At 46.1% G+C, this 26209-nt stretch overlaps 2 protein-coding genes across 2 annotated transcripts; both read right to left on the reverse strand.

Moving 5' to 3' along the window:
- Positions 1–377: 377 nt before the first annotated feature.
- lmln (leishmanolysin-like (metallopeptidase M8 family)) lies at positions 378–14123 on the reverse strand. The gene is made up of 16 exons (XM_020620515.1): positions 13715–14123; positions 12786–12889; positions 12543–12573; positions 12198–12280; positions 11711–11828; positions 10673–10851; positions 10105–10210; positions 9354–9448; positions 8533–8650; positions 8215–8322; positions 7952–8139; positions 7439–7571; positions 6881–7040; positions 5861–5991; positions 5117–5327; positions 378–4440 (listed from the first exon to the last, which is right to left on the reverse strand). The coding sequence occupies exons 1-16, from the start codon at positions 13847–13849 to the stop codon at positions 4340–4342; spliced, it is 2001 nt and encodes a 666-aa protein (XP_020476171.1). The 5' UTR covers positions 13850–14123; the 3' UTR covers positions 378–4339.
- Positions 14124–15481: 1358 nt separating this feature from the next.
- Positions 15482–25671, reverse strand: tgfbr2l (transforming growth factor beta receptor-like). Its single transcript, XM_020620516.1, has 8 exons — positions 25341–25671; positions 21568–21724; positions 19322–19533; positions 18413–19167; positions 17861–17998; positions 17632–17773; positions 16895–17022; positions 15482–16494 (listed from the first exon to the last, which is right to left on the reverse strand). Exons 1-8 carry the CDS (start codon positions 25390–25392, stop codon positions 16189–16191), a joined length of 1890 nt encoding a protein of 629 aa, XP_020476172.1. The 5' UTR covers positions 25393–25671; the 3' UTR covers positions 15482–16188.
- Between the last annotated feature and the right edge of the window lie 538 nt (positions 25672–26209).

The raw sequence follows: 26209 nt of genomic DNA on the forward strand, positions 1-26209 counted from the left end.
GTTATATTTATCACTGAGGTCATAGTCAAAGATGGTGTTTTACAGGACTGCATATGGTCAGAAGTGTTCCTAATATTCTGAAACCCTCATCTATGTGGGGATCATACCTGGCTGTGGCTCAGGAGGTAGAACAGGTCGTCTCCTAACTGGAGGATTAAGTGGTTTGATTCTTGGCTTGTCCAGTCCACATGTTGAAGTGTCCTTGAGCAAGACACTGAAACCCCAGTTGCTCCCGGTGATGACGCCGTACATGAATGTGAGTCCTTGGGAGTGCGAATGGGTGAACTGACGCCGTACATGAATGTGAGTGCTTGGGAGTGCGAATGGGTGAATGGCCAAGTTGTGTGAAAGCACTTTGGAGTGTGCTGCAATGTATAGAAAAGCACTATATAAGTATAAGACCATTTACCATCTATGTCTCTGTGCAGGACGGAGGCAGTCTAGTACAACACCATCTTTAACCAGAGGCGCACTTATAGACACATGATGCAGCTATTTCACCACAACCCAAAACATCATGAGCTTCCTGAAGTGGTCAATGATGCAGACGTGTTGGTGCAATTTCAGAGGTTCCTGGATACATTTACTTGACTCAAGGGTTTTAGCTGAAGTTATCACAGCTGCTGTTTTCAAGACATGCACCAACAAACTGCTTTTCAATTTAAACACAAAATGCCCAGAGCCACAACCTCAAACTGAGATCCTAACATCGATGCTCAAACTTAAAGTTACAGAAAACGGGTTTTGGAGTTTAGCTGCAAACATCCACATGTAACTAATGTATTGGAGTTTTTAGTGGTTTCAAACAAGACAAAACACAGACTTGTCTGAAATACAGGCAGCATTTAATGTCAGTCAAAGCAGCCCTTTGTATAAAACCTAAATAAACCAGAGACAACGGAGCAGTACAAAGTGCTGTGAACAGGTTTCTCGAGACTCCATAAACAGAATTCTACTGACACTGGTTTTTAGATTTTATTTCAAAGTCCAATTTTCTCAGGTCAGTGCAACTTCAGTCACATTAAACATCTAAACAGCAAAACAAAAACCCAGGCTCCTGCAGCCAGACAAGTTCACAGTCGGTCCAGGTGAAATTCTTTCTTGTCACTACAAGTGGGCTGAGGTCAGGTGACCTGCACATGACTGACAATAATGGCACCGAGCTCTACAGCCCACAAAGCAGAGATGCATGTTTTCTTGTTCAGTACTTCCTTGTTGTCACATTTCTGCCAAAATCATTTGACACCCATCGGAGAGCATGGACAGACACACAGGTAATAAACATTCACTCGGTCACTGGGTGTGGCCTTTTCACTTCAGCGCAGCCGGAGACGTCCTCCGAGGCTGAGGCCAGGCCTTTGGGTTAGTGTGCCAGCTTCACTTATTATCAACCAGCTGCACTACACAATAGCTTCGTCCCCACACACACACCAGACGTGTGAATAAGAAAGGTAACAAATCCACTTGTTGGCTGTTTGTCACTTCTACTGATTGTCCAGCCTGAGCCTCATGTTTCACGTCTGCGTGATCGCTCAGTCTGTGTCCGTCTGGTTGGTGTGTCCACACAGTCGCCTTCAGCCACACAAAACACTTTGGTCTCCTTCCATACTTGGACCTTTTCCTCAAATTCCAGTTTTGAAGTTTCTTATATGTGAAGACAAGTGGATGGAAACAGTTCTGACATATGACTACAGTTTTGTGGAGCTGTAGCAAACACAGCTATAGCTGAAGCTTAGGCTGTTTCCACATCTCAACGCTCAGCTCTGACCCTGCTGTACTGCTGCTTCACATCCATGTGTGTCAGTGACGTGTACAGCTCATGTGACCACAGCTGAGCTCCTAAACTGCCACACGTGCACAGACTGAACTGAAATGTAAAATGTTCTGATGTGAGAACATCTGGTCTGTTCACACGTCTGTGGAAACACCAGGTGTGACTCATTTCAGCTGGTTGTGGACACAGCCTCGAAGCTGATGTTTCAACACAGGATGACTCCCAGTGTTAGAGACGGAGGGTTCATCCTCTGGAGAATTCATCTGTTCACTAAATTTCATACAGCATGACAATTAGACTATGACATGTAACATGTGAACATGTAAAAATACTGTCCTCCGCTACAGGAGAGGACCCGAAACAGAGTTCATCCTCTGAGAACCAAACTCTGCTCTCATGGACAGAAGTGATGACTGGGGGAAACCAGGCCATGAAAAATCTCTGAGACAGCACAGATCCAGGGCGGTGCTCATGTATATCTGGCCACAAGTGTAAGGACAGATAGAAGGACCAAGCTCAACATATACAATCAGATCACAGCACTTTGGAATGAAACCCTCCAGCATGGAGGAAAACTCACAGTACAACAGCAGCTGCCTGACGTCACCTTGCAGAGACTGTGCTCAGCCTGCGCTCAACATCTCTCAACTTTTGGAAAGAAAGACGAAAGTATCCATGCAAATGTATCATCTCTCTACTGCAGCACCACGAAAGCAACACACAGAAAACTCATATTCTCTATCACACATGAAGATTTTAAAATGACCAGCTCCTGCACACGCTCTGGGTTTCTGGTGACCCCGGACTCTGAAGGTTCTCATTTGGCCACAACAGCAGCATTAACACCTGAACCTGGAGCAGCATGCGGGCTGTGAGCCAGCGATACACTGCCCTGCACAGTCCTCCTGCAGTGTACTTATTATGCGCCTCTGAACATTAAGCACCACTGGCACCTGCAGCACTGTCTCAGTAACAGCTCCTGAAAATCTCTGTGGCACCAGCATCGTTCTGCGTGCCGTGCACAGCGTCTGTCACAGGGACAAATATTTAATCAAGCCTGTGATCCTGTAGGAGGAGGACAGGGCTGGAGAAAGTATTCAGAAAGAAAAAGTACTGCTATGACACCGAAGTAATGATGTCACAAAAACTGTTGGTCAGTGTGTCACTACTCAGCCAAAGATCCCTAGCGAGGTAAGATGCTCCACTCGAATGCTGCTGTACAGTCAGAGTGGACTGAATGTTTCTATAGTTCCAACAACGCTGACAGGGTCAGACGACTTCTCTCAGAGATTCTTGTCACGTCAGTTTCACAGTTCAGATCACACCATCGGTGATCTCAGCTCGTAAAGTGAACCAGGAGCATCAGTTTGTGATGCTGAAGCTCCAGAACAACCAGGTGTCAGACCTCAAATCCACAGTTGTTGTTTCAACATGTTAGACACTTATCTAATCAGTGTTAATGTCAAAAAAAAAAAAAAAAAAACCCGAAATCAGCAGACAAAGGACTCAGAATCGCTGCCAAAATCACTTAGTAGCTTGGGACACAGGCACACACAAGCATTTGAATTTTAGCCAGTGTAAATCAAACCATGGGTAGGACCCAAAGAAATGTTGCTCTCTTTGTAGGGAACTTACAACAAACCTAGTTTCTGGATTAAACTAGATGTTTAAATGAAAAATCGCTGAACTCCAGCTTGTCACAATGAAACAAAAGGAGCAGTGAATTTCCACTCCCCAGCCCTGTGAGGAGGAGAAACGTGCTCCACCGCTGTCACCCCCTGCCTCCCTCTGCAGACAGGAACCTTCCCAGGTTTTCTGGGTAAAAGAGGCTTCAGACCAAAACATTTAAACAGCTCCAAACCTTATGTTATTTAAAACACAGTAAGAAGGCTGCAGCTTCAGATTAAAAACACAATAAAAGGTAGCTTTAAAGCCAGCGAGCCTTACACTCACTGAACTGCCATGAACAGTCCTGCAGTCCAGCCACCAGGCCACCACTTGTTAATGGGCTGACTGGAGACGGCCGCTGCAGTGACAGAAATTGGCTTGGAACTGGGACGATCGGTTTCTCGCCATCTTCACTCTCGTTCCTTCTTGCGTGTATTTGAGTGACAAAACATGCGCCAGTTCTGTCACAGCAGCGCAAACAAAGAAAAGCAGTTAGACAAAGCAGTGTGGTCCCAAGATGAGCTGAGAATTCTGGGAGTTTTCAGGTTTTCCAGACAGAAGAGTCCGGTCTGCTGTCCTGGGCCAAACTAATCATCTGACTGACTGTTGTCCAAACCAGAGGCTCCAGAAGGTACAGATGGTAGACTGTAGCCCATACTAACACCTGGGTGGAGCTTCAGCACCAAGATCCCTGACTGAGGTGAGAGGTACAGTTGCTATGAAAGGAGCTGAAGAAACAGAGAAAAGAGGAATGAAAGAGTAAGTGTCCTGAGGAAGGAACGACGGAAACAAGAGAGGAGGAGGGGGACAAAAGGAGGAAGAAACATCTGCAACCCAGAAGTCTACAGTTGAGAGTAGGTCCAGCTGCCTCGGTGTGTTACTTCATGTGACGCTGTATCAGCTGCAGTGGCAAAGCAGCAGTCCGGCCACTAGAGGGAGCAGTTTGAGCAGCAGCAGCCACAGAGTGACGGCCAGATCTGGAGAGCTGGAGCACGGGTCTGAAATAAACACAGCAACAGACACATGTGAACACCTGGCTTCATTCTGCTGGTCAGGACTCCGTTACTGCATCTTCTAACTCGAGAGCATCAAATGCGATTTGGATGTTAAAGCTACATTTAAATCACATGCATACATGCACTGAAATATAAACTGAAATACTGACTTCAGTATAAACAGCAGATACTTTGATCCAAGCACAGAAACAGAGATTCTTAGACGAGAATAAGAATCAGTCTAGAGTAACACAAATCCCAGGTTCCAACAACAATGTAACACTCCTGCAGTTCTGTCTTTGTGAAAAGCCCAGGCTGAACTGTTTCATTTCAACAGGCTAGGTCTGTTTTTGTTGACGTTCGTTGTCAGGTTAATAATTCTTGCTCTAGGCAGCTTTATTTCACCAGACTAGCCTCCCCCCGTTGCATCTCTGCTGTAGTTCAATTTCTCCCTGTGAGAAGTCACCGGCAGCTTGCAAAGCAGATTCTCCACCTAGATTCTGACAGTAACCAGCCTCAGATGACAGCATTACAACCTCCCTGTGTTCCACACTTTGCTGTCCAGCCTGCAGACACCTTCCCTTAGTGTTATGTGTAAAAATAAATAAAATCTATAGCTGTAGCTTCATAACCACCAGTGTTTCCATGCAACAATAAGAAAAGGAGGTGTGACCCTGACCAATGGGGTGACTCCTGGAGGTGTTGGCAGGCAGGAGCTGGTGGGGGAGAGGACAGTCGGCACACAAGTCGGCACAGGCAGGGCAGATCAGGATGCCGTTGTAAACCCAGTCGCTGACTCGGACGCTGACGCTCAGCAGCTGACCTTTACGGACGCAGAGGAAGGAGCGATCCTGAACATACACCGTCAGGCCCTGAGCCGAGCAGGACACCTGCAACACACACGTGTGATCTGTGAGTGCACTGCACTTTATTTGTACTTCATTTCAGTGTATTAGTTAAGTCCATGCTCAAAGAACTTTAAATTCAAACACCTCTGAAGCTGATGACCAGACTGTACACACTACTGCCATTGAGTATTGCTCAGTGGCTATAGTTACACTCAAACTGATGCCACTCTCATGGCTGTACAGTGAATATGAAGCTGAAACCAGCAGCCATTAGCTTAGCTTAGCATAAACCCTGGAAATGAGGAAACTGTTGGTTTGACAAGCAAAAATGATGAGATCAGAGGGAGAAACATCTGTGAAGTGAACAGCAGCTGATGAACAGAGCTCAGACCAGCTGGAGACACCGGTGTGGAGTCTGGCTGATAAAAGCAGGGCTGGACAAGCACAACTTAAGCTGACATCAGAGCCACAACGAATGGACAAGCTGCTGTGAACTGGGTCTAAGATTCATTAGCAGTCAGCACGTGATAATCCAGATTCAACTGTTCCCAATGGGTTTATTCTACTGACAGCACCTTGTAGCAGCCGGAGCCCCAGTCGGGGTACGTCATCTTCCTGGTGCACTGCTCCATAATGAAGGCAGACTTCTGGTACAGACACACAGAGTCTGGCCCATACTGCTCCGCTCCGTAGTTCCTCCACCAGTCTGAAAGCACACACATAACAGTCACACTGTTCAGACATGTTAGTGGGCACATCAGCACCTGTTCCATGAGCAGTTGCACTGATGATGCTGACAGTGAACTTGTCAGTAAGCCTCAGCTTGCCCATGTGCCTGCTGTGACTGACCCACTGGTCACTCTGAGCTGGTCTCTTGATGAAAATGTGCATTAGTTTTAAGTTTTTTTAAATTTTTTTTACTTTTTGTTCTCTGTAAAAACACCTTTCAGTGTGGTTTGGTCCTGCTTTTTACTGTTTCTGTCCTCTGTGTGACTGTAGTTGTTGCCATGTGTTGTGTTCTGTATAATACACTGATTGCAGAGGACTCAACACCGTGTCAAACTTTCAAAGTATCGCGCACAATATTGTGAAGCGTCACTTTACCACACCAGAAACCACATGACCACCCCAAACGAGGCCTCGTTACGTCACACTTGTCAGTCACACTGACTTGTTTGTCAGTCGTGCTGACAACCACATGTATTTCTCATTCTGCCACAGTATTGAGAGTAGTTGCAGAGTCAGTTTTAAAGTAATCCATTTTACTGAGCAAACCATAAGAAAATCATTAGGACTGCTAATATTCTCATAGTTTCTTTGTGGTCTCAGATTTAATTCACCCAGACAAATGCAGCAGGGGTCTGGCCTGCAGAGGGCGCCATTTTTGAATGAACGCTTTCATACTGACTCAGTGCTGCCTCCATCTATCCATGCTAGTGTACAGTTACCATGGTTACTGGTGTTGACTTGTAGTCACACAGCAAATATCTGCCATTAGAGACTGACTGAAGGGCCGATCAGCTGACACACATCACATGCAGCGTACTGACACCTCAGCAACGCGATGGTAGTGGCAGCAGTGGTGTGAGCAGCACCTGGCTGGTTCTCTGACACTCTGCAGTAGGAGCTCCTCTGGTACTCCCCACTGAGGTGCCAGCTGAACTCCTGGCTGAAGGGGCAGTAGTCAGCGATCTCCACAGCGCCCCCGAAGAACGGCAACTGATCAGCAGCCACAGCTGGAATCCCTTCAAAATACTGACACACACACAAACACATTCAGTCTATTGACAGAGCACAGTCTGAGACTAGTGTGGCCCTGAATGGCTAAAACCAGCAAACGGACACAACTGAATCAAATACTGAGAAACACACTGATCAGTTAGGTGAGACATTTGCAGCATAATACAACATACTACCCACAATCTGATGTTTTTAAAGCATCCTGAGCTGCACCTCTACCTGCAATGTGGCACACAGTGTATAAATAAATCTATTGTTAAATTCAGAAATGCACTGGAGCTGAAGGCCTGCCACTGGTTCTGGTAACTGAGCTCATGATTTAATATTTCAGTGTAAGCGTTCTGACTGAATGACACAGGATGTGCTGCAGATATCAAAGAACGCCGCTGTGATTCAGGTGCAGATGTTTGTACCTGGTACTCCAGCGGCAGCTCCTGTGGGTACTTCTGCAGGTTGCAGACGGCCACAGCCAGCTGGTCATGTCTGCAGGTCAGCTGCAGAGGAGAGGCTCGCACTGTGTCACAATACGGAGTCACAGCGTGTTGCCTGCAACGACACACACAACACTTAACACTACTGCTGAGGTAAGGCAGTCACAGTTCTTCAGTTATAATATCAAGGTTTATCTTTTATCAAAAAGGAACTAATCAGGTTTCTTACATGATGCAAAACTGTAGCTAATCAAATGATAAACATGACAGCACTGGTGCTGGACACAGACGCCTGGCAGCAGGAAACGCTACTCCTTACAGGCAAACATAAAATCCGAATGTACCCCCATCTTACTGCTGGTTAATCAAAATAGTAGATCAAGATGAAGCAGCACTACCAACAGTCTGACTGGTACTGTGAGCTTAAAATGACAACAGTGGCCTTTCTCTGTTATCTAAGGGACTCAAAACTGCACTAGGGACTCGGACTGTGACCTCTGTCTCTGCCTGTCCATCCAGAACTTGCAGCTCTTCATGACGAAGTCGCAGCCGAGACCGCGGCCCCAGTCCAGCCTCTGAGCCAGGCTGTAGTTAGCTCGGTACCAGCCGCTGTCTTCCATGATGGCCAGCGTCAGCCGAGAAAACACCCGGTTCTGGGTGTGGGAGCCGGTCATGGCCTCGTTCTGAGGGACACAGAGAAGATAGCAGAAACAGGGAGAAGCCTGTGTGATGCTGTAACAAAGAGCCGGTATGTGTACCTCCAGCAGCCTCTTCTCCCAGTGGTTAAGCTCCGTTCCTGCCCCCCCTTGGTTCTCCAGCTCCATCCCCTCCAAGATGGGACAGTTGAAATGCCTCCTCGCCTCCTCCTGCAGCCAGACAGGAACACACCTGAGTCAGGGCTGCAATATCTATTATTTTCATTATTGATTATAGCTGCAAGAATTAATCAGCAATCAATTCACCCTGTTAGGTTGGTTGTTTTTTTTCATGCAAAATTGCAATGCATTCAGATGTTCCAGAAAAATTATTTTTTAATGGAGGGAAACTGATTCCACCAGGATTCTACTTCTTCTTACCACAACACGGGGAGTGACGAGGACATGGACTTGGTGTTGGACCATCCTCCCTCCTCTGACGTCCCACAGTCTGCTGACACTCCTGATCACAGCCTCACTCCACTGGTACAGACCCAGGCTGGCACACACAGGTTTAACATAAGCAGCTGTAGACGGGCAGTGACTGATAACAGCAGAACCAACCACACCCATCTCACACCGTGATTCATTAGGCATGTGGACGACAGACATTAGCCTGGCTTTTAAACATAACCATTTCAGTCACTTCATACATACAGATACATCTGAGACACTGTACCACACAACAGCTGAATGATTATGACCACCTACACTGAACAGAACTGGATATAACATGTTGATAAATAAGCCAGTAGGTGGATTTTATTACCTGAAGACAGAACCAGGCTAGCTGTTTCTCCCCAGTTCCAGTCATTAAGATAAGCTAAGTGCTGTTGCAGCTTCATATTTACCGTACAGACACAAGAATGGTGTCAATCTGAACATCTAGCTTTCAGCAACAAAGTGAATGGATCTACAGATAATCATATTTTTACAATGAAGTGCAGCTTGCAGTGACTCATGTTTTGAGTGTAGTATAAAGGGTGGAAAATCTGTTCCATACAAAACATGAGTCAAACCGGCGAGCGGCCTGTCCAGAGCAAGGACCCCTCCCCCGATATGAAACACTGGTGGACATGTAAATACTGTCCACCACACACTGACACCACACCGTACTGATTTGCCAGTGTGTGACACTGCAGTCTGGGATGAGAGCACCAAGGAAGCACAGATGCACACAGGCAGACACAGACTGTGCTCACCTCTCGTTGAAGGCGGGCAGGCCGCTGGTGAAGCGAGGAGTCAGAGGTTTGCCGTCATCATCGTGGTAGAAGGCAAACAGACCTGCTGAAAACCCCTGGTGGACATAGGGAAAGGCAGCTTCAGAGACAACATCTAAAAGAACAGAAGCAACCACACACCTCCCGTCCTGAGCATGGCTGAAGACCAGTCACACCAGAATTCAGAACTGGGCAGCGTCCACATACAGTCCTGAAGTCAAAATTTGGTGCAACATATTTTTCTCTGCAGCACTTTGGCAGGCCACAGTTAAACACATGCACATTGACACAGCGGCACTAAACAAACATGTTGGACAAAGCCAGGACATTTGCATACAAAGTAAAAGCAAATAAATGCAGAGTCAGTGCTTTGGTTCAGTTTGGCTTTCAACTTCTGGTGGAATAAAGCTCTTTAAAACTTTCTAATGGATGATATTTCTCCAGATTCCAACAGTGCTGACACTGATTCATTTTATCCTGAGTTCTTAAGGGTTTTTGGACAAAGGCTGCAATGGTTTAATGACACAATAAGGCCTGATTTAAGTATGGATTTGAATTCATTCTTACAGCACAATCTTTCATTTCAACTCTTGATGAGAATGTCAACAATATGAAGATGTATCTAGTGAGGATTCATGTTAGTAACACTCCAGATTCATCAGAGACAGTTAAAGCCGAGCATCTTGGTCAGAAACTCTCCCAACATCAAGGAAAGCACAGTAGCTGTACTGACCAGAGCGTGGATGATCTCATGTTTGACGGTGGAGAGCATCCCTTCAAACTCCTGAGGCTGAGAGGAGATCATAGCAGGACACAGGTTGGCATAGCCTGCCACGGGTCTGCAAACACACACACGCACACACTTAGCTGGGAACATGCACACCAACTGGGACCACACCAGGTGTCAGGGTCAGAAATCATGGTGAGACAGTAAGGCTATGGTAACAAGGCACCACGATCAGCCACATAATTAGTACACATGATACACCGAGTCATTGTTATGCAGACATTACACAAGTGTGTATCTTCCTAAGAGCGTCACAGATTCTTGTAGTATGTCTGTAATGTTCTCCAGCCTAATGACTGAGATCAGTATGTTTGAGCAGTAAATCAGTGCTGGTGTTAGCTGCTAACCAGGTAAACCTCCTCTCTGTGCTCTTCTGCTGCACTGTGTGGTCATTCTGTAGGTACACAGTGAAGACTTACAGGACGTCATTACGGTCCTGCAACATCTTAATGAGAGTATAACGTGGTAAAATCAGCCCGAACCAAGGTGACACCACATGCGTCTCCCACCCCACCTGTCCAGCTCCGCCTCCAGCTGGCAGTAGGCAGCATAGGCCACGATGTTCTCCTGTCCGCAGCGCTCTGTGGTGATGCCGCTGATGTAGAGCACGAAGTCAGACCCCTCCACTCCGGGGCCATCTGGGGGGCCTGAGGCGCCACATGACTTCCCTGATTCACTGCACACTTTGCATTGCTACGAAAGGATAATATAATAAAGAATGAGATAAGGGAAACCTTTAAAAAGATTCAGAGACCAAAGTCTGAAGGTAAAACTTCTCCACAGTAAGGACGGGAAAAGCTTGTGGATCTAATGAAATAAGTCTGAGCTTCAGACTTTGGACTCAGAGCCTCACATGTTCAGCATTAAGAGGAGAGGACAGCAGGAGAGGCTGCAGCTCTATTATTAGCACCTGCCCCATGGCTACAATAACCACAATGAGATTAACATCCTGACAAAAACCTCCTTTCATCTCTGTAGCCTTCCACTCCATCCATCTCACCAGCTGCTTTAATCTTCTCTCTGTAACTCACTCATTCTCTTCAGGTCTCATTTCATCAGCAAAGACATGACATAAAATCTTAGTTAGCATTTATTTCAAAGACAAAAATGAGACTACAACTACATAAAACAAAAGTGAAAGCTATGACAATATGCTTTATGCTTTTCATCAATGATAACTAAACATTAATGTGGAAAAACAGTCAAATGGACAAACACAACGTCTGATGTAAAAGCCTGCACATACTTAGGGAATCACAAACTGAACTGACTGGTCTCTTTAGGCCAAACTGAAATAGTTCCACAACTGTTCCATGAAGAAATCTGTGGGTCATTCATGTTTCCCAGGACTTGGGAGATCATCTGAACCCTTCTCTGGCACCTTCACATGTGGTTTTTAGTGAAATATGATTCAGATGTTCATGATCCCCTCAGGGTTAACAGAAATAACTGTGGTGAGCCTCTGACATTTCCTCTAGCGCCACGTCAGCATTTTGCCAACACGTCTGTAGTCTCTTAATCTTAATACCCTTAATCTGTGGCGTTCACTGACCTGCAGGTGGTGCTGTGGCACGATGACGGGGCCGCACCGGGTGACATCTGCACAGGCACCCTGGCAGTAGCGATGGGGGTCATCTCTCTTCCTCAGGTACTGGTTGGTTGCACATTGTCTGAGGAGACACAACAAATGAAGAAGTTAAATTAATTAGCATCGTGGTTAGAAATGTTAAGGGCAACTAGAGGATGGAAAAGGCAGCAAAGACGGGAGTTAACCCCCAAAGTCTGACTGAACATCACCATTGTTTTCAGTGTGATAAGTGAGGACTGTGCTGTGTTGTTTGAAGCAGCAGCTACACCTGGAACCACACAACAGCACTCATGCATGAACATTTTAGTATTCATGTTCTAGATCTCTCCAGCTTTGTACCTCGAAGGGAAACCCCTGAGAAAACTGGTGAATGTAGGTCTATTCTTATGACTAGTGTGCAGAAAACCATCAGCTGTAGCTCAGAATTGGACATGGTGTGATGGCTACGTACCTGCTGAGCAGCACAGGGCCCACCCTGCGCCTCACACTGAAGGCCCTCTGCAGGTAGTCGATGGCCTGAGGAAACAGCTTGTCCTAAGGAGGAACACAGAGCAACAAGTGTTTCAGCCTGTTTCACCTCTAACTGCACCAAACACCACCGCTGACTGTAGTCACAGCTGTGCTCTGTGGCACCTGCAAACACACCCACCAGTGATGTCACAGGGTCCTGAAGCATACCTGTAGGTCTCTGCAGCCAAATTATTAATTTTGAGTGACTTGACTTGCTGAGTAATTGAATAATCATTGCAGAGCTGCATCTTACATCACACACACAACGTTCTCAGGTGCTCCTCACCTTCACCAGCCTCCTCTTGTCTGCAGGAAGCCTGTGGAGAAAGAGCACATCAGTCAGGGAACATCACTTACTGAACATAGTGTGGTGACACAGTGAGTACACCTGCTGCCTGAGTCACGGGCAGCTCTAAGCAGGTTTTTATGAGGGCGGTAGCACTATCAATCACAGTGAGCCTTGAGCAGTGATTGTCCTGTCTGCTTTGGTCTCTGTCCATGCTGACTGGTGAGCTGATGCAGCACTTACTGGTCAACACTGTAGTCGTAGATGATCTTTATCTTCAGCTGCAGGTCTTCAGGAGAGCTTCTCTTGGTCAAACGCTCAGGCTTCAAGTGCACATGATGGACAACCTGAAGGAGGTCCAGAAAAACAGTAAGACACCACAGACAAGTAGAGGCATTCAGGCACACTGGCTGTTGTGTACTTCAAGTTCAAGGAGTGGGTGATATGGATCAAATTTGTAGCTGTCACTTTACACAACACACAATATATTGAAATACAGTAAATTTTCAGAAATTACTTGCAGTTCAAGTAATCAGATTGGAGAGGCAATCTGTAACTAATCTGACAAATAATGGCACAACAGTCATAAATAAAGTACATAACCATTAATCAGTCACAGGAGCCACTTGCTTTTATTTTTGATATTTTACTTTATGCAGGATTTTAAATGCAGGTCTTTTACTTGTAAAATATATATTTAAAGGTTTTGGTGTATTTTCAACGTTATGTTTGCACAGATGACACTTTTACTTTGAAGAAACCCCCGGAAGTGTTTTTTGTTGCTGCTAAGGAAACATTTGTATGAAGAACATTTAAATCTGATGGAGTTGCACTTTGAACACAATGCCTGTATTTTAAATGTGCCAAGAACAGACTGAACATTGCGGCTATTGTCGTTAAACACAGTAAATCCTATGAGCAGGAAAGTAGCATCATGCTAGCCTGCCAGCTAGCTAACAAATCCAACGTTAGCTAATTTCAATAACTGATAACTAGGGGAAAATGAACGTGCTAAAGTATTGTTTTACGTTTGACGTTAGCGCATAAACAACATTTACACATCGCCGAAAATGTGGAGCAGGACACAGTAAAGTGCTTATCCTATCGCACAATGTCAGCACACTTAATTATCCACCGCGCCTAGCATGAAATCTAGCTTAGTCGGCGCTCACCTCATTAGGAGACGGCACTCGGTGTTTGCAAGTCCCATGGCAGCTCACTAACACAGCCAGGAGGGAGAAGACAAGGACAGGGCCGAGGCACCCGGACACAGACGGCTTGCCATCCCCGCTGAGCCTCGGCTCCATCCTCCGACCCGCGTGATGAGCGGGGCTCGACAGCCCGAAGTCAATAGAACCTCCGCCGGTCCGGTCCCATCACTGCTCGTTGCATTCATCGCTTGCAGGCTGAATCAAAATAACGTCAGCATCCCGGAAAGTACCGATCGCTAAATCTCAGGAGAAAGGTTGCAGTGATGGGAGTAACACCAGCCGGTAAAATAAAAACGTGCAGTGACAGCTGCTGCGGTACGCCCGCAGATGTCGAAGAGCACAGCACTGCAAAGATCGTCTGTTGGTAAGATGTGTCACTCTCACCGGAAAGTACAGTAGGCTACGTGTGTCTTTTTGTGGGATCAGCCCGCAGGGAGACTGCGGTGAAAAATTCGTTGTGTAGCCCTGTTGATCCCCTTTAGGAATTTGCACGTGTTTAAAATATGTATGTATTTTATATGTAAAAAAAGGCATGTGTGGTAAAGGGGTCATGTGTCGGCTGAACATGCGTTAGACTTTTTAAAGATAAAGTATGTTAGGTAATTCATCTGTAAACAATAAAGCTGCTGTCCACAATCCCTCAAATAACAGTATTCTACATGGCCCGTCTTCTTCTTCTTCTTCTTCTTGGAGCAGGTCAGCAGAGCTTCTCACTTCTTGTTAGTGTGTGTCCGATGCCTCCCACACTGTGACGGCCAGACAGAAAAAACAGAACCACGAACTTCAGAGAGACCAGCTGAGATGTGATTCATGTGGAGGCTCCAGTAAGCAGTCCCAGACGTGACTACTGAAAGGCTGCGTTGTCTGTCTGATTACATTCATCCTTCTTTCCACTGTTCTTCTTCGACTTCGTTCATAAAATACAAATTTCACAGTGTAGCTAAAACTTGAATATCAGACTTGAATCTCCTGTTCAAAGTCTGTGAGCCGAGCTGGGTATTGGATTAGCTTTACCACAGTGTTATTGGTTTAGCTTCTAAAAAAATTATTTACTTATTTTTGTTTTGTTACCTTGCTGCTTATACTATCTTGGAAAAACAAATAAATATAATTTTAAAAAGCAGACATTACTTCGGTTTACTTCAGTCATCAGTGTTTTCTCATGTTCTCATCTCATAACATGGGCAGAAAGGCAGAATCATTAATCGTTAACTGATTACAGAAAACAAACTTTATTACACAACAAACAAGAGCTGGTGATCCTGAAGTGCTTTTCTGTATTTGTGTTTTGCATTTGTATTCAGAAATTTATAAACATTAAGGATACTGGAGGTTTGCTTGCTATTATTACATCTCAGGAGCACCAACATAACTACGTGTATGTGTATATCCACATATAACTGAGTATTTGGCGGGGATTGTGTGCTTTAAAAAGATCACACCAGATATTCACTGTTTAGACCAGTGACTGTAACAACAATGGACAGTGCTGCCACCACGCCCCCTGGTGGCTAGTTGCAGTACAGGTCATATACGCCGCCCCCTCTATGTTAGTGGATGGGACATGAGCTACACTAAAAAATTACAAAAGTACACATCAGATACATTTTTCCCAGAGATTATTTCTGTGGTGTTTGGTAGATATTATCAGGCTGATGTGGTTACAAGTGGTCATTTTTCTTTCAGGTTTGTTTTAATAAATTATTTGATGATGTAAAAAGAGGTGTATTTTGAGCTCTATTTCAGACTGACAGCTTTGATTGCTGTCACTCCACTTGGTTGCTGCTGCGCAGAATCTGGTTGTAAAAAAAGCAAGATGGCAGCCACTGTATTTATGATATTTTGGCTTCACTTTTGCATAGTGGAGGGAAGTGGTGGTGGCGTATTCATCGTATATAGAGTCAGTAGTGGCACAGCGGAGCCAGTATTTGTGATGATTTGTTTAACCCGACAAATACCTTCCCCATAGCAGGAGAGAGCTCCTTCTCCTGTTTATAGGTTACAACAAGGATAATCATAGTAACTATTAAAAAATAAGACCATAACAAATTAGAGACCAGCTCCAACAGGATAAAACCTTTTCATACAACAGAACTGTCTCTGCCAGCAGAACTGTGATTTCAGGTGAAGCCGACTGTTCACTTTTGTACAGTAGCATGAAGTGGTGATGTGCCATCCACAGGCTGTGGTCTGGACCAAAGCAGAGGTCTAACCAGAGCTGCCAGTGTGGCTAAACACACCAGACAATGTGCTGTGTTCTCTGCTTTATTTCATTGTATATCTTTGGGTTTTGATCTGGATCAAAACTACTGAACTGAACCTTTTCTGATACTTTACTGAAGTTAATTGTTTACAGATTCTTCAGCATTGAAAATAATCCTTTACTGAACATGTTCAATGTTCCTCTGGCAGAGTAAATGCAGCCAGCAACAGGCTCACACCACAGAGCCAGTGTAAACCAGGGAATCATGGGATACCTCTGTACCGTCTCTCACTGGCTGAGGAACCTCGATGGAGGCAGAGGAGGAGGGCGAGGAAGCAGCAGTGGAGAAGGAGTGACTCTGGTCTGGTGAGTCCTTGTCTCTCTGTTCATCCTCCTCTCTGTCAGTGTCTGGCCTCAGTTCCTCCTCCTCATCCCGCTGCAGGGCGTTGAAGCGCTCCACCACGCAGTGAGTCGTCAGTCTGGCCTCAGGGTCGTGATCCCAGCACTCAGTGATGGTGGAGCAGAAGACACTCATCCCCTGGAGGAGAGAGGATCGGAGTTAGACAGCAGACAACCAGTGAGCACCCAGTGGAGTTATCTTAAACACTGGGAACACACGGTGACAGCAGAAACTCTATTCTCTTTGTTTTACTGAGTGAATCAAACAGAAGCTGTAAACAAAAGATTCCCAGTGGAAATTAATGCCACTGATTAAACCAATCAACTGAAAAATTGATTGGAGGGCATGTGATTGGCTGACAGGTGAGAGGATGTCCTGAAGCAGTTCGGTTTCATTTCAGTTTATTCACAAGAGTGTTTATTTTTTATGTTAACATTGAACACGCTGGGGATCAGGATGGAGACAGACGTCATTAAATGCAGTAAGAGTATGAGTTTCTCCTGGTTTAGAAAGAATAAACGGGGTGGCTGTGTCCAACCTGGTGCTGCGTCCACACCGATGGGATCTCGGGCCGTCCTCGGTCCCTCAGGACCAGGTCTCTCATACTGTCCACGCAGGGCTGCTCACACACCTGGGAGCCAAACGCTGGCTCGTAGCTCCTCACCTCTGCACCAACAACACACACACAGTCACACATTACCTCCAGTGTCAGTGCAGCTGCAGTTTGTTATCATGTAATGTAACATTAAGGCTGTGGATAGGAAGGCAGGGATGGTACTAATGCTGAATGCGAATGTGAATAAGGGCCCAAAAGTGCAATGACAAGTGCAGAGTGTAAGTTCTTGGACTGTGTGGGCGTCTCCACCTGCTGATTTGGTTCATGTAGGTGCAGCAGTGCAATGTGTAAGCAGCTGGTGAATATACATCAGAAAATGACATTTCCTGGAGAAGGCCGGGATGATGTGAACACGGCACCACAATCCCAAGCCAGAAACAGATGAGTGGGCCTTTATGTCATTTGTACAGTGATGATAGCAACTGTTAAAAATGTTTACAAAGCCACTTATAAGACTGCATGACCTGCTGTTAACACATTAAATGTTTATTTTTATGCAGATGTAAAAGCATCCACAGCTGGAGAGCATATACTGAAAATGTTTAACTTGAACTTTATTTCACTGTCTTTTCCACCAAAATACTAAAACCTGGTCCTGCACTGGGAACCAAAAACTGTTGGCATGAAAATAAAGGACAGGAACAACAGAATGCCCCTACCTCCGATGGCGTGGCAGCGGGAGGCCATTTCCCACAGGACCAGAGCCATGGAGTAAACATCCATCTGTTTAAAGGCCTCGAGGTCCTCCAGGTTCACCCTGGACTCCAGCACCTCAGGAGCCATGTAGCGAGCTGTCCCCACCTGGACAGGATGACACAAGTTGGACCAGAACATCACACAGCAGTTCTGCTTAATGACACCTCTCACTTCTGAACCTGAACACTTTACCTGTCCACTGTTGGCATAGTCGTCCACGGTGAGGGAGAGGTCCAGTCTCAAGGCCAGACCAAAGTCACACAGAGCACACTCAGTCTGGCTCTTTACCACGATGTTACTGCTTTTTAGGTCCCGGTGGGCAACTGGCACCTACAGCAACACAGGCAACCAGCAACAAGTGCTGTCAACAGGCTGACCCACATCACATCAATGTTATCATGGCATTAAAAAGTTACTACAAGTTGTTATCTGGACCATAGATATAGGTCAGCAGGGCTCTGCTGCACCTCGTGGTCAGCACAGTAAGCTGTCATCATGTACCAAACTTCTGTTGTCATAAGAAGCTGAGTGTGCAACATTTAAGCACAAAAACTAAATGGTTAGACACCAGTTACTGGTTGGAAACAACAAACAACCAGCCGCCTCAATACATCTGAGAGTCAGATGTGCAGTATGTAATGCTAGTCTAGTGCAGTTAGCATAAGAGGAGCACAGTGAATATAAGATGAGCGCAAAACAACAAATATAGTCCTGGTCAGAGAAGCTGGATTTCCACAGATTTACCTTTGGTACCCCTCTGGCTGTTGTGTCACTGTGGAGATGAGCTAGCCCTCTAGCGATGCTGCCTGCCATGGCAACAAGATCCTGCCAGCTCAGTATGTTTGCAGTGAGGAAGTCCTGCAGGTTTCCAAGGCTGTGGTAGTCCAGAACCAGCCAGTAATTTATGAGTGCCTGACTAGGTGGACCCCTCTGTTCAGCTGCCAGGAATCGAACAACATTTTCATGCTCTAGTGAGGGGTCCGAGAAGATGGAGCACTCGTTTCTCCATGAGGCATACTCTACAGCTGGAAAGACTTTCACTGCCACTGTTTCATAACTGTTATCTCCACCCTTCTGTCCCTGTAGCAGGGATGCCCTCCACACCTCAGCGAAGCGCCCCTTCCCCACCAGTACTTCCAGTTTGATAGGCAGTAGTTCAGCCATTTGGCCCAAGCAGTCTGTGATGTCACTGATGATGTTGTTGTCAAGAGATGGCCTCTTGACATTATATCCATCCCTTTCAGATCCAGGACCTGTCACACCTCCTCCTCCACCCTCCCCCTGAGCCCCCAACCCCCCACCTGGCAGGTCCAAAGCCTGGTAGAGCTTTGGGGCACATTTGGTGGTCCAGTCAGAGCGTGCAGGAGGGCCCGGTTTATCAGGGCTGTGGGTGCGGTAGAAGTAGAAGGCAGCGATGGCAACTGTGGCCACCAGGACAGGAGGCACCAAACTCACCACCACCACTGGGATCATGTCCTTACTCTGCACCTTGGAGTAACCTGCAGGAAGAGGAAATACTATGCATCCATCATCTGTCCATCAGCCAATTTATCCATCCACCCACCCAGCCAACAATTCTTTCATCCATACATTCATTCCTCCATACACCCAATCAGCCCACCACCTATTTACCAGCCCCCCCAATCTGTTCACCGTTTGCTCCCTTGTTGAAGATCAGTTTGTCGTTGCACTCATGGTCTCCCCGGCAGCCACAGACCATCATGGCTCCGTCCTCTGCTGGCTGAGGGACCATATGACACTCTCTGGAGGTGAAGTTCAGCAACAGGCCTGGGTCTACGCCCTCTAGAGGCTCACTGGGGTGGTGACACATGGTGTGCACCATCATGGTGTTGTTGGTCTTCCTCCTGCAAACACATTTAAAGCAAAATAACAAGTGTCTGTCACCAAACACTGTCACTGTGATGGAGTCATTCAACATCTAAAACCAGTTTGACCCAAAAGGGCTGTGACATCATCACTTGGAACTGCATTTTTCCACTGCCTAAGTACTAGAGATGTGACAGAGTGACCTGATGTGATCGGCACCTCCACACTGGCTGTTTCACAGCATTTCCTAGTTGATTACACTGATTTTATGCAGAAGACAGTGACTGAGACAATAAATCTACTGGGAGCAGTGCTGGTTGTACAGCCTGACAGCAGCAGGAAGGAAAGATCTGCAATAACACTCTGTCACACACTTGGGGTGAAGCAGCCCACTGGTGGAGGTACCCAGTGCTGACAAAGTCTCGTGCATGGGGTGGGAGCTCTCCAGCAGGGATGTCAGCTTGGCTAGCATCCTCCTGTCTCCCACCACCTGCACTGGGTTGAGGGGGCCTCCCAGGACAGAGCTGGCCCTCTTGACCAGTTTGTCTAGTCTTTTCCTGTCCGAGGTTTTCCTGACCCAGCAGACCACTCCATGGCTGATGCCACCACTGTGTCGAAGAAGGTCCTTAGGAGTGTCCCCTGCACTCCAAATGACCTGAGTGTCCTCAGCAGGTAGATCCTGCTCTGGCCTTTGTTTTAAAGTGCCTCAGCATTATTAGACCAGTCCAGTTTATTGTTGAGGTGAACACCCAGGTACTTATAAGTGTCCACTCTCTCCCTGTCCATTCACTGGATATTCACTGGTGTTGGAGGGGAATGTCTGGGCCTGCAGAAATCCACCAGCTCTTTGGTGTTCTCTGCATTGATCTGGATTCGGTTCCACAAACACCAGTTCACAAAGTCCTGGATCAGTTCTGTTTAACATCTGTCACATGAATAAAGAACACTGGGTCTAAAGTTTACTGTTCAGTGAGCTCCTGCCGCCTGATCCCTGTCAATCTGGACCTGAATAAACCAGCGTTTTCCACTCCTCTCTTCTCTTCCACTTCTCTCTTATCGCTGTTTTCCTGCAGAAAGCTGGGTGGGTCGGGCCAGCTGACATGAACAGGAAATGAGAGGAGTGCAGCAAGGGGGATCCCAGCACTGCTGTCCAAACAAAAGCATGAAGCACAGGAACTTTCCAACCCTGAAGACAGTGATCCCTGAGGACTGTGAGAGGGTTTGAAGCTACAGAGGCTCATCCTGCTCTGACACTGAAAACTGCTGTGAGCTGTTCAGATCCAAAAGGCGGAGAACAAAGAGTGGTCATGATTTTTCCTACAACAGTAGCAAGTTGAGAGAAATGGCTTCAAGATGTTTTAGGAAGCTGATCAACGACATAGTGATGCGGCTGAGCTGCACTGTGGTGTGCAGGCTCCTGGGGCTGTGCTGCAGGAAAACACTGAGCATGGTAACACACCAGACTTGTACTGGACACTAAAAAGGCTTCAGCACAGTTTTTATTTGTTCTTTTGGATTTGACAAGAGCAGTACCATGACCCAGTGGATGACTCACAGCACCAAACAAAAGACAGAACAGAACACAAATTAAAGGGCAAACACTTGGGGTAATGAGGAGCCTCCATGCCAAACATACCTGCTCAGATTCTTGTTATCATGACAAACCTTTCCTATTAATGGTTCATAAATTGTTCTATAACAACAGGTCACTTTAGGGTGTTACCACAAAACTCTCAGTATTTGACAGATTTCTCTTGCTGTGACATGTTAAACTGCTACACCACAGTTTGTTTGAAAGCTGGTCAAGGTTTTTTAGTCTGCGACAGAGGACTGATGCTGTCACACCAGTGGAACAAATGGAACCAAACAGGAAAACTGTATCTTCTAATGCAGGCTGACCACATGTCATGGACCTTTGTATCACTTATGTCTGTAAGAAATAAGAATCCATCCCTCTCTGAGCACGGGTGGTGCAGCACCTAGTATGTTTAGTCACTGAATTAAAGGGATACAGTCCCAGGAGTGGATGTGGTTTAAATGCACGTACTGTCTGTCCACGACGGCCTACTCACCATATGGCAACACAGATTTCCTCAGTGACAGTGCAAAAGGACGACAGGGAGCAGTTACTGATGCAGACGCTGTCCTTACACGTCGGGCTGGACATCTCACACCACTTACACAGGTTGAAGTTCAGGTGGCTGAGAGACTGGACAACAAGGGGAAGACCTGCAGAATAAATGAGAGACAGGGCAGGTAAGGTAACCACATTTCTGGAAGGCACTGCTGTCAGATCAGAGAACACTTACACAGTACATATTGTTCTGGAGGGAATTCAACTTTCATTTGGAACAATTTAGACCTGTAGTCCAGGTGGGATCTGATTACTGTAACTTTTAACTGGAATAGATCAGTTTAATGTGATTCTGTATGTTTTAGCTGAGTCCCAGGAAGAATGAAGCTGGCCGAGGGCCCGAGGTCTAGACTTACAGCCTGTCGTTTTTTTCTGAAAGTGACCTTTGTAGCCTCGGTAACATCCTTACCATTTCACCGTGGACAGCTCAGACCCCAGTGAGGCTGTGTGGATGCTGCGAGCGGACAGGACTGTTGGAGGAAGTAACATCACTTTGTGTGAGTTACGTAACAGATGTGGAGTTGTGCACGGTGTACATACATGGACAGGCAAGTGAATGGGCCTGCAGGGTGCACAGTCTTTGTGTGTGACTGTCAGTATTAATTGTTGGAATCAAATGACCAGAGAGAGAAACAGAACAACCACACAGTGGCATAACATGACTCTAAAGACATGTACAGTACTATGATCCAACACGTACACAAAGACACTATATGACTACAAAGAATAACCACAGAGAGATGCATAGCAACTCCACAGAGACAAACTGAGCCCTCAGAGACACAGACATACACCAGATGGTGTGTTGTCGTCTGCAGTCCTCTTGTGCTTCTTTCCACAATCAGTCCACGTGCACACACAGTATAATGATAACCATTCCTTTATTAGTCCTGCATGAGGACATTTCACACTGATGGCAGCACTGTCCAGCCACCAGGAGCAACCTGGGGTTCAGTGTGTTGTCCAAGGACACAGTGACATGTGGAGACCAGAAATCGAACCGCCGACCTTCTGGTGAAGAAAGGAGTGCTCTACCTCCTGAGCCACAGCCGCCCCAGCTAAAACCACTGTGTGTGTCTGTGTGTGTGATGCTCTGCTACATCACAACAAGTCCAGTGATCAGACACAGATGACACAGCTCAAGCAAAACAACACACACACACACACACACACACAGTGCTGGTTTTAGTTACAGGGAGTGTTTTGCTGCTCCAGCACTTTTAGTTTTCTTCTTCCTTTGTCTTCAGCTCAGTTTGGAAAGAAAAAAAACATCTGGAACAACTTCTGGTGCATGTGTGTGTGTGTTTGTACAGCTCTCTTTGTGAGGACCACTTTTAATTTTAGACCTTGGAAGTGAGGACATTTTGCCGGTCCTCTGACCTTCTAAGGGCTGCTTGATGGTTCAGACCTGGCTTTAGGGCACTGCATGGTGTGAGTGTCCTCACAGAGACAGTAAGACATTCACAGTAGTATAATGGAGCCTCGGCATGTGTGTAACAGTTGTGTATGTTTTTGTGATGAGACAGTGTGTGTGTCTCTGTAGGAATAGAGTGAAGCCAGCACTGAGCTGCTTTCTCAGCCAAATTAATATCCACTGCTCCACCCTCAAAGCCTCATGAGAAATCGAAGCACTCCCCTCTCAGAACATACACACACACATACACATCTGCAACCTCATGAGTTTATGCCCACGCACTAAAGCTCTGGATGCTTTCAGTCGCTTTAAAGGAACAGTTCCACATTCTGGGACACGGGGTTATTGGCAAACAGTAAAATGCTGCCATTCTCATATGAAGCCACATCCAGCAATCCAGCAGCTGTTAGCATAAATACTAGAAACAAGGGGAAACAGCTAGTTTGGCTCTGTCCTACCATCAAAGGTGAAGCTGGACAGACACGGTGTTAACACACAATATGAAGTCACTACACGTTGCACAAACAGAAGCTCAGACCTTTTTGCTCCACTGATCGACCACGGCGTGGAGGTCACACTGGATGATAGCACTGAAGCCCTGACTGGTCATACTTTGTGTAACTCAACTATGAATGTGAAGTAGGAAGATAAAGAAAAACCTGCAGCTGCATAAAAATTGGGCAGTCTGGTCTCTGTTCTGCAGAACAGCAGCTTTGAGACTACAGTTCATACAACATGCGAAATCAGTCCTCCTTGATGAAGGTGGTCTCATTCAATTGTTGTTCAAACAGTTTGAACGAGGTGTTTCTGAGGCTAAATAACAGAACCCGCTCTCAGGAGAAGCCAGTCCACATGGACAGCATGTTCACAAAGGAGGATTCACCACAGGACTGTTGGATCAGACTGACTCACTCTGAGACAGGGGTTCCTAATAAACTGAGCTTTTTCCCACAGTGTAACTATTGAATCCAACACACACCATGAGGTCAAACACACACAGTGTGTAGATTTAATGTGGAGGTACTTTTACAAAGGTTGGGTGGGATTTTCTGGTTGCTGCCTGTTGGTGACCCTCCTCTGCCACAGTGTGAATGGGAGACAATCACACACTGTTCCTCTTTGTCTGTTCATGTCACTTCAGCTTAAAAGAAGAAAAGGAAAAGCACCTGTTGCTCAGCTGTTTATTTGAGTGTTAGCTCCAGTGCTAACTCAGAAGCGTTAGCTTTGTCTCTTTTTTGTAGCAGTTTACTGGCAGCATGGAAGGATTACTGAAGGGGTCCACCGGGCACAGACTCAGGAGACCAGGTGGTCAGGGGGCCCCTGTGAAGTCTCTGTTCATGTTTTTTGTTGAAAAGTCAACTCAAACAAATACAAGAAGATGCACAACAAGTAAGAGACACAAAAGTAAGACAGTCCAGCTGATCAAGGTACAGTAAGTGGGTACCCCTGTGGCTGAGTGTGTGTCAGGGGCAGAGCTGGAGGGAAAACCTGGGCACCCGAGAGACTGACATTGGAAAACATGGGCTGGAAACAGAACCTGGAGTGGACTCCTGGCATTCGGGGGTTTGGGGAAAACAGACCGGAGCTGCCAAGCAGAGACTGACCCTGTGGTCAGTGCTGACCTGGAGCTGAGGTGCTGGAGCACCCTTGTCTCCAGGGAGCCGGTGTGTTGTTGTGTTACTGTGGTGTTACACTGTATGCTCCTGCTGCCCACTACAGACCTATACTTTTTATAGTAGTGCAAGTTTCCCAGATGGCTTCCAAGAATACACAGTACTATGTCCAGTAGTACTTGATCTGTGCCGTTTGGATTCACATCCTCCAGCATCAACAACACAGCAGCATGTAATCCTTTTACTCCAGTAACAGTTAATACAGGAATTGAGCATTTTTACACTGTGGTACTGCTGCTTTAACTTCAGTAAAAGGTCTGGCTATACTCCATCGATCATTGTCCAGCCCAGAGTTAGAGTAAAATTCAGTACTTACTACTGTGATACTTTAACTACATACGCTGAGCATATTTGTGTACTGTGAAACTTACTTGTGTACTTTCACTACTTATACTTTAACGAGAAGAAAATGAGAATAGTCTACTTGCGTACTATTACTGTGATACTTTATATGAATCCGTTACTCCTACTTTTGTAAGTCTTGAAACCAGGACTGTTACTTGTAGACTAGTGCTGTATTTTTTTTACTCTGTTATACTTCTACCCCTCAGCCCGGCCCTCCAGACCTTCGCCAGCAGCTGCGAGGAGAAGAGGGGAATCGCCCGAGGACCGGGCAGCACTCACCGGCCGTCAGCAGGACGAGGGTCGCGGGCCAAACCGCCCCGCATCGAGCCATTGTTTGCGGCGCAGTCAGCTGGAAACACGGGCGCTCGGTCAGTCAGTCCGTCGGTCGATCCTCAGCACGGAGACTCTGATGTAGGCAGCGACAGCAATACAGATGTTTTTCATCCAGATGTGGTGGAGCCCCGCCCACCGCTGCTGTTTCCACGGGTGTCTCCTCTCACCGCGGCTCCGACTTTGACTTATTCACATTACCAGTGCAAAAGTTAGACTGGCAACTCCATAACGTTGAACTGGAACAATGAAGTTATTTTAAAAAATGAAAATCCACAGATGGCAGGAAACACCCCGGTGTTTGTCTTTAACAAAGGCGCAGTGAATCGGATTAAAGGTAAATAGTGGAATTTCGTGCCTGAACATTGGAGGAGATTATTTTTGCAGTAAACATCTTTGCTCAGAGCCACGTTTACTGTTTTGCTTAGAGCCTGTTAATGCCCCATAGATGTTTTAAGGCAGTCTCAGCAGGCCCAGTGACATTAATATTTATATCATCTTAACAAATGCTTGTATTATTTTCTGAAATGTTACAGCACAAATTCAGAATATTTCTGATTTGAGTTTTATTTTTAAAAAGAGGAAAAAGATATTGAAATGAATCAGAAGGGGCACAAGACATATTTATATGTGCCAAACCCCATTAACTCTGTGGTTATGTTTGAGGCCTTAACGCTGCATTTATGACGTCTCTTCTTACGTTTGTTGTTTTGTCTGTGAGGTGAACTTGTTGGTGTTATCATCATTAGTAGTAGTATTAGTATTCATAATAATAATAATAAAAAGTGAATCCCAGGCCACACTTCATAACAAAACAG

The sequence above is a fragment of the Monopterus albus genome, unplaced genomic scaffold (genome assembly GCF_001952655.1).
Source record: "Monopterus albus unplaced genomic scaffold, M_albus_1.0 scaffold239.1, whole genome shotgun sequence".
In the NCBI taxonomy this organism is placed as follows: domain Eukaryota; kingdom Metazoa; phylum Chordata; class Actinopteri; order Synbranchiformes; family Synbranchidae; genus Monopterus; species Monopterus albus.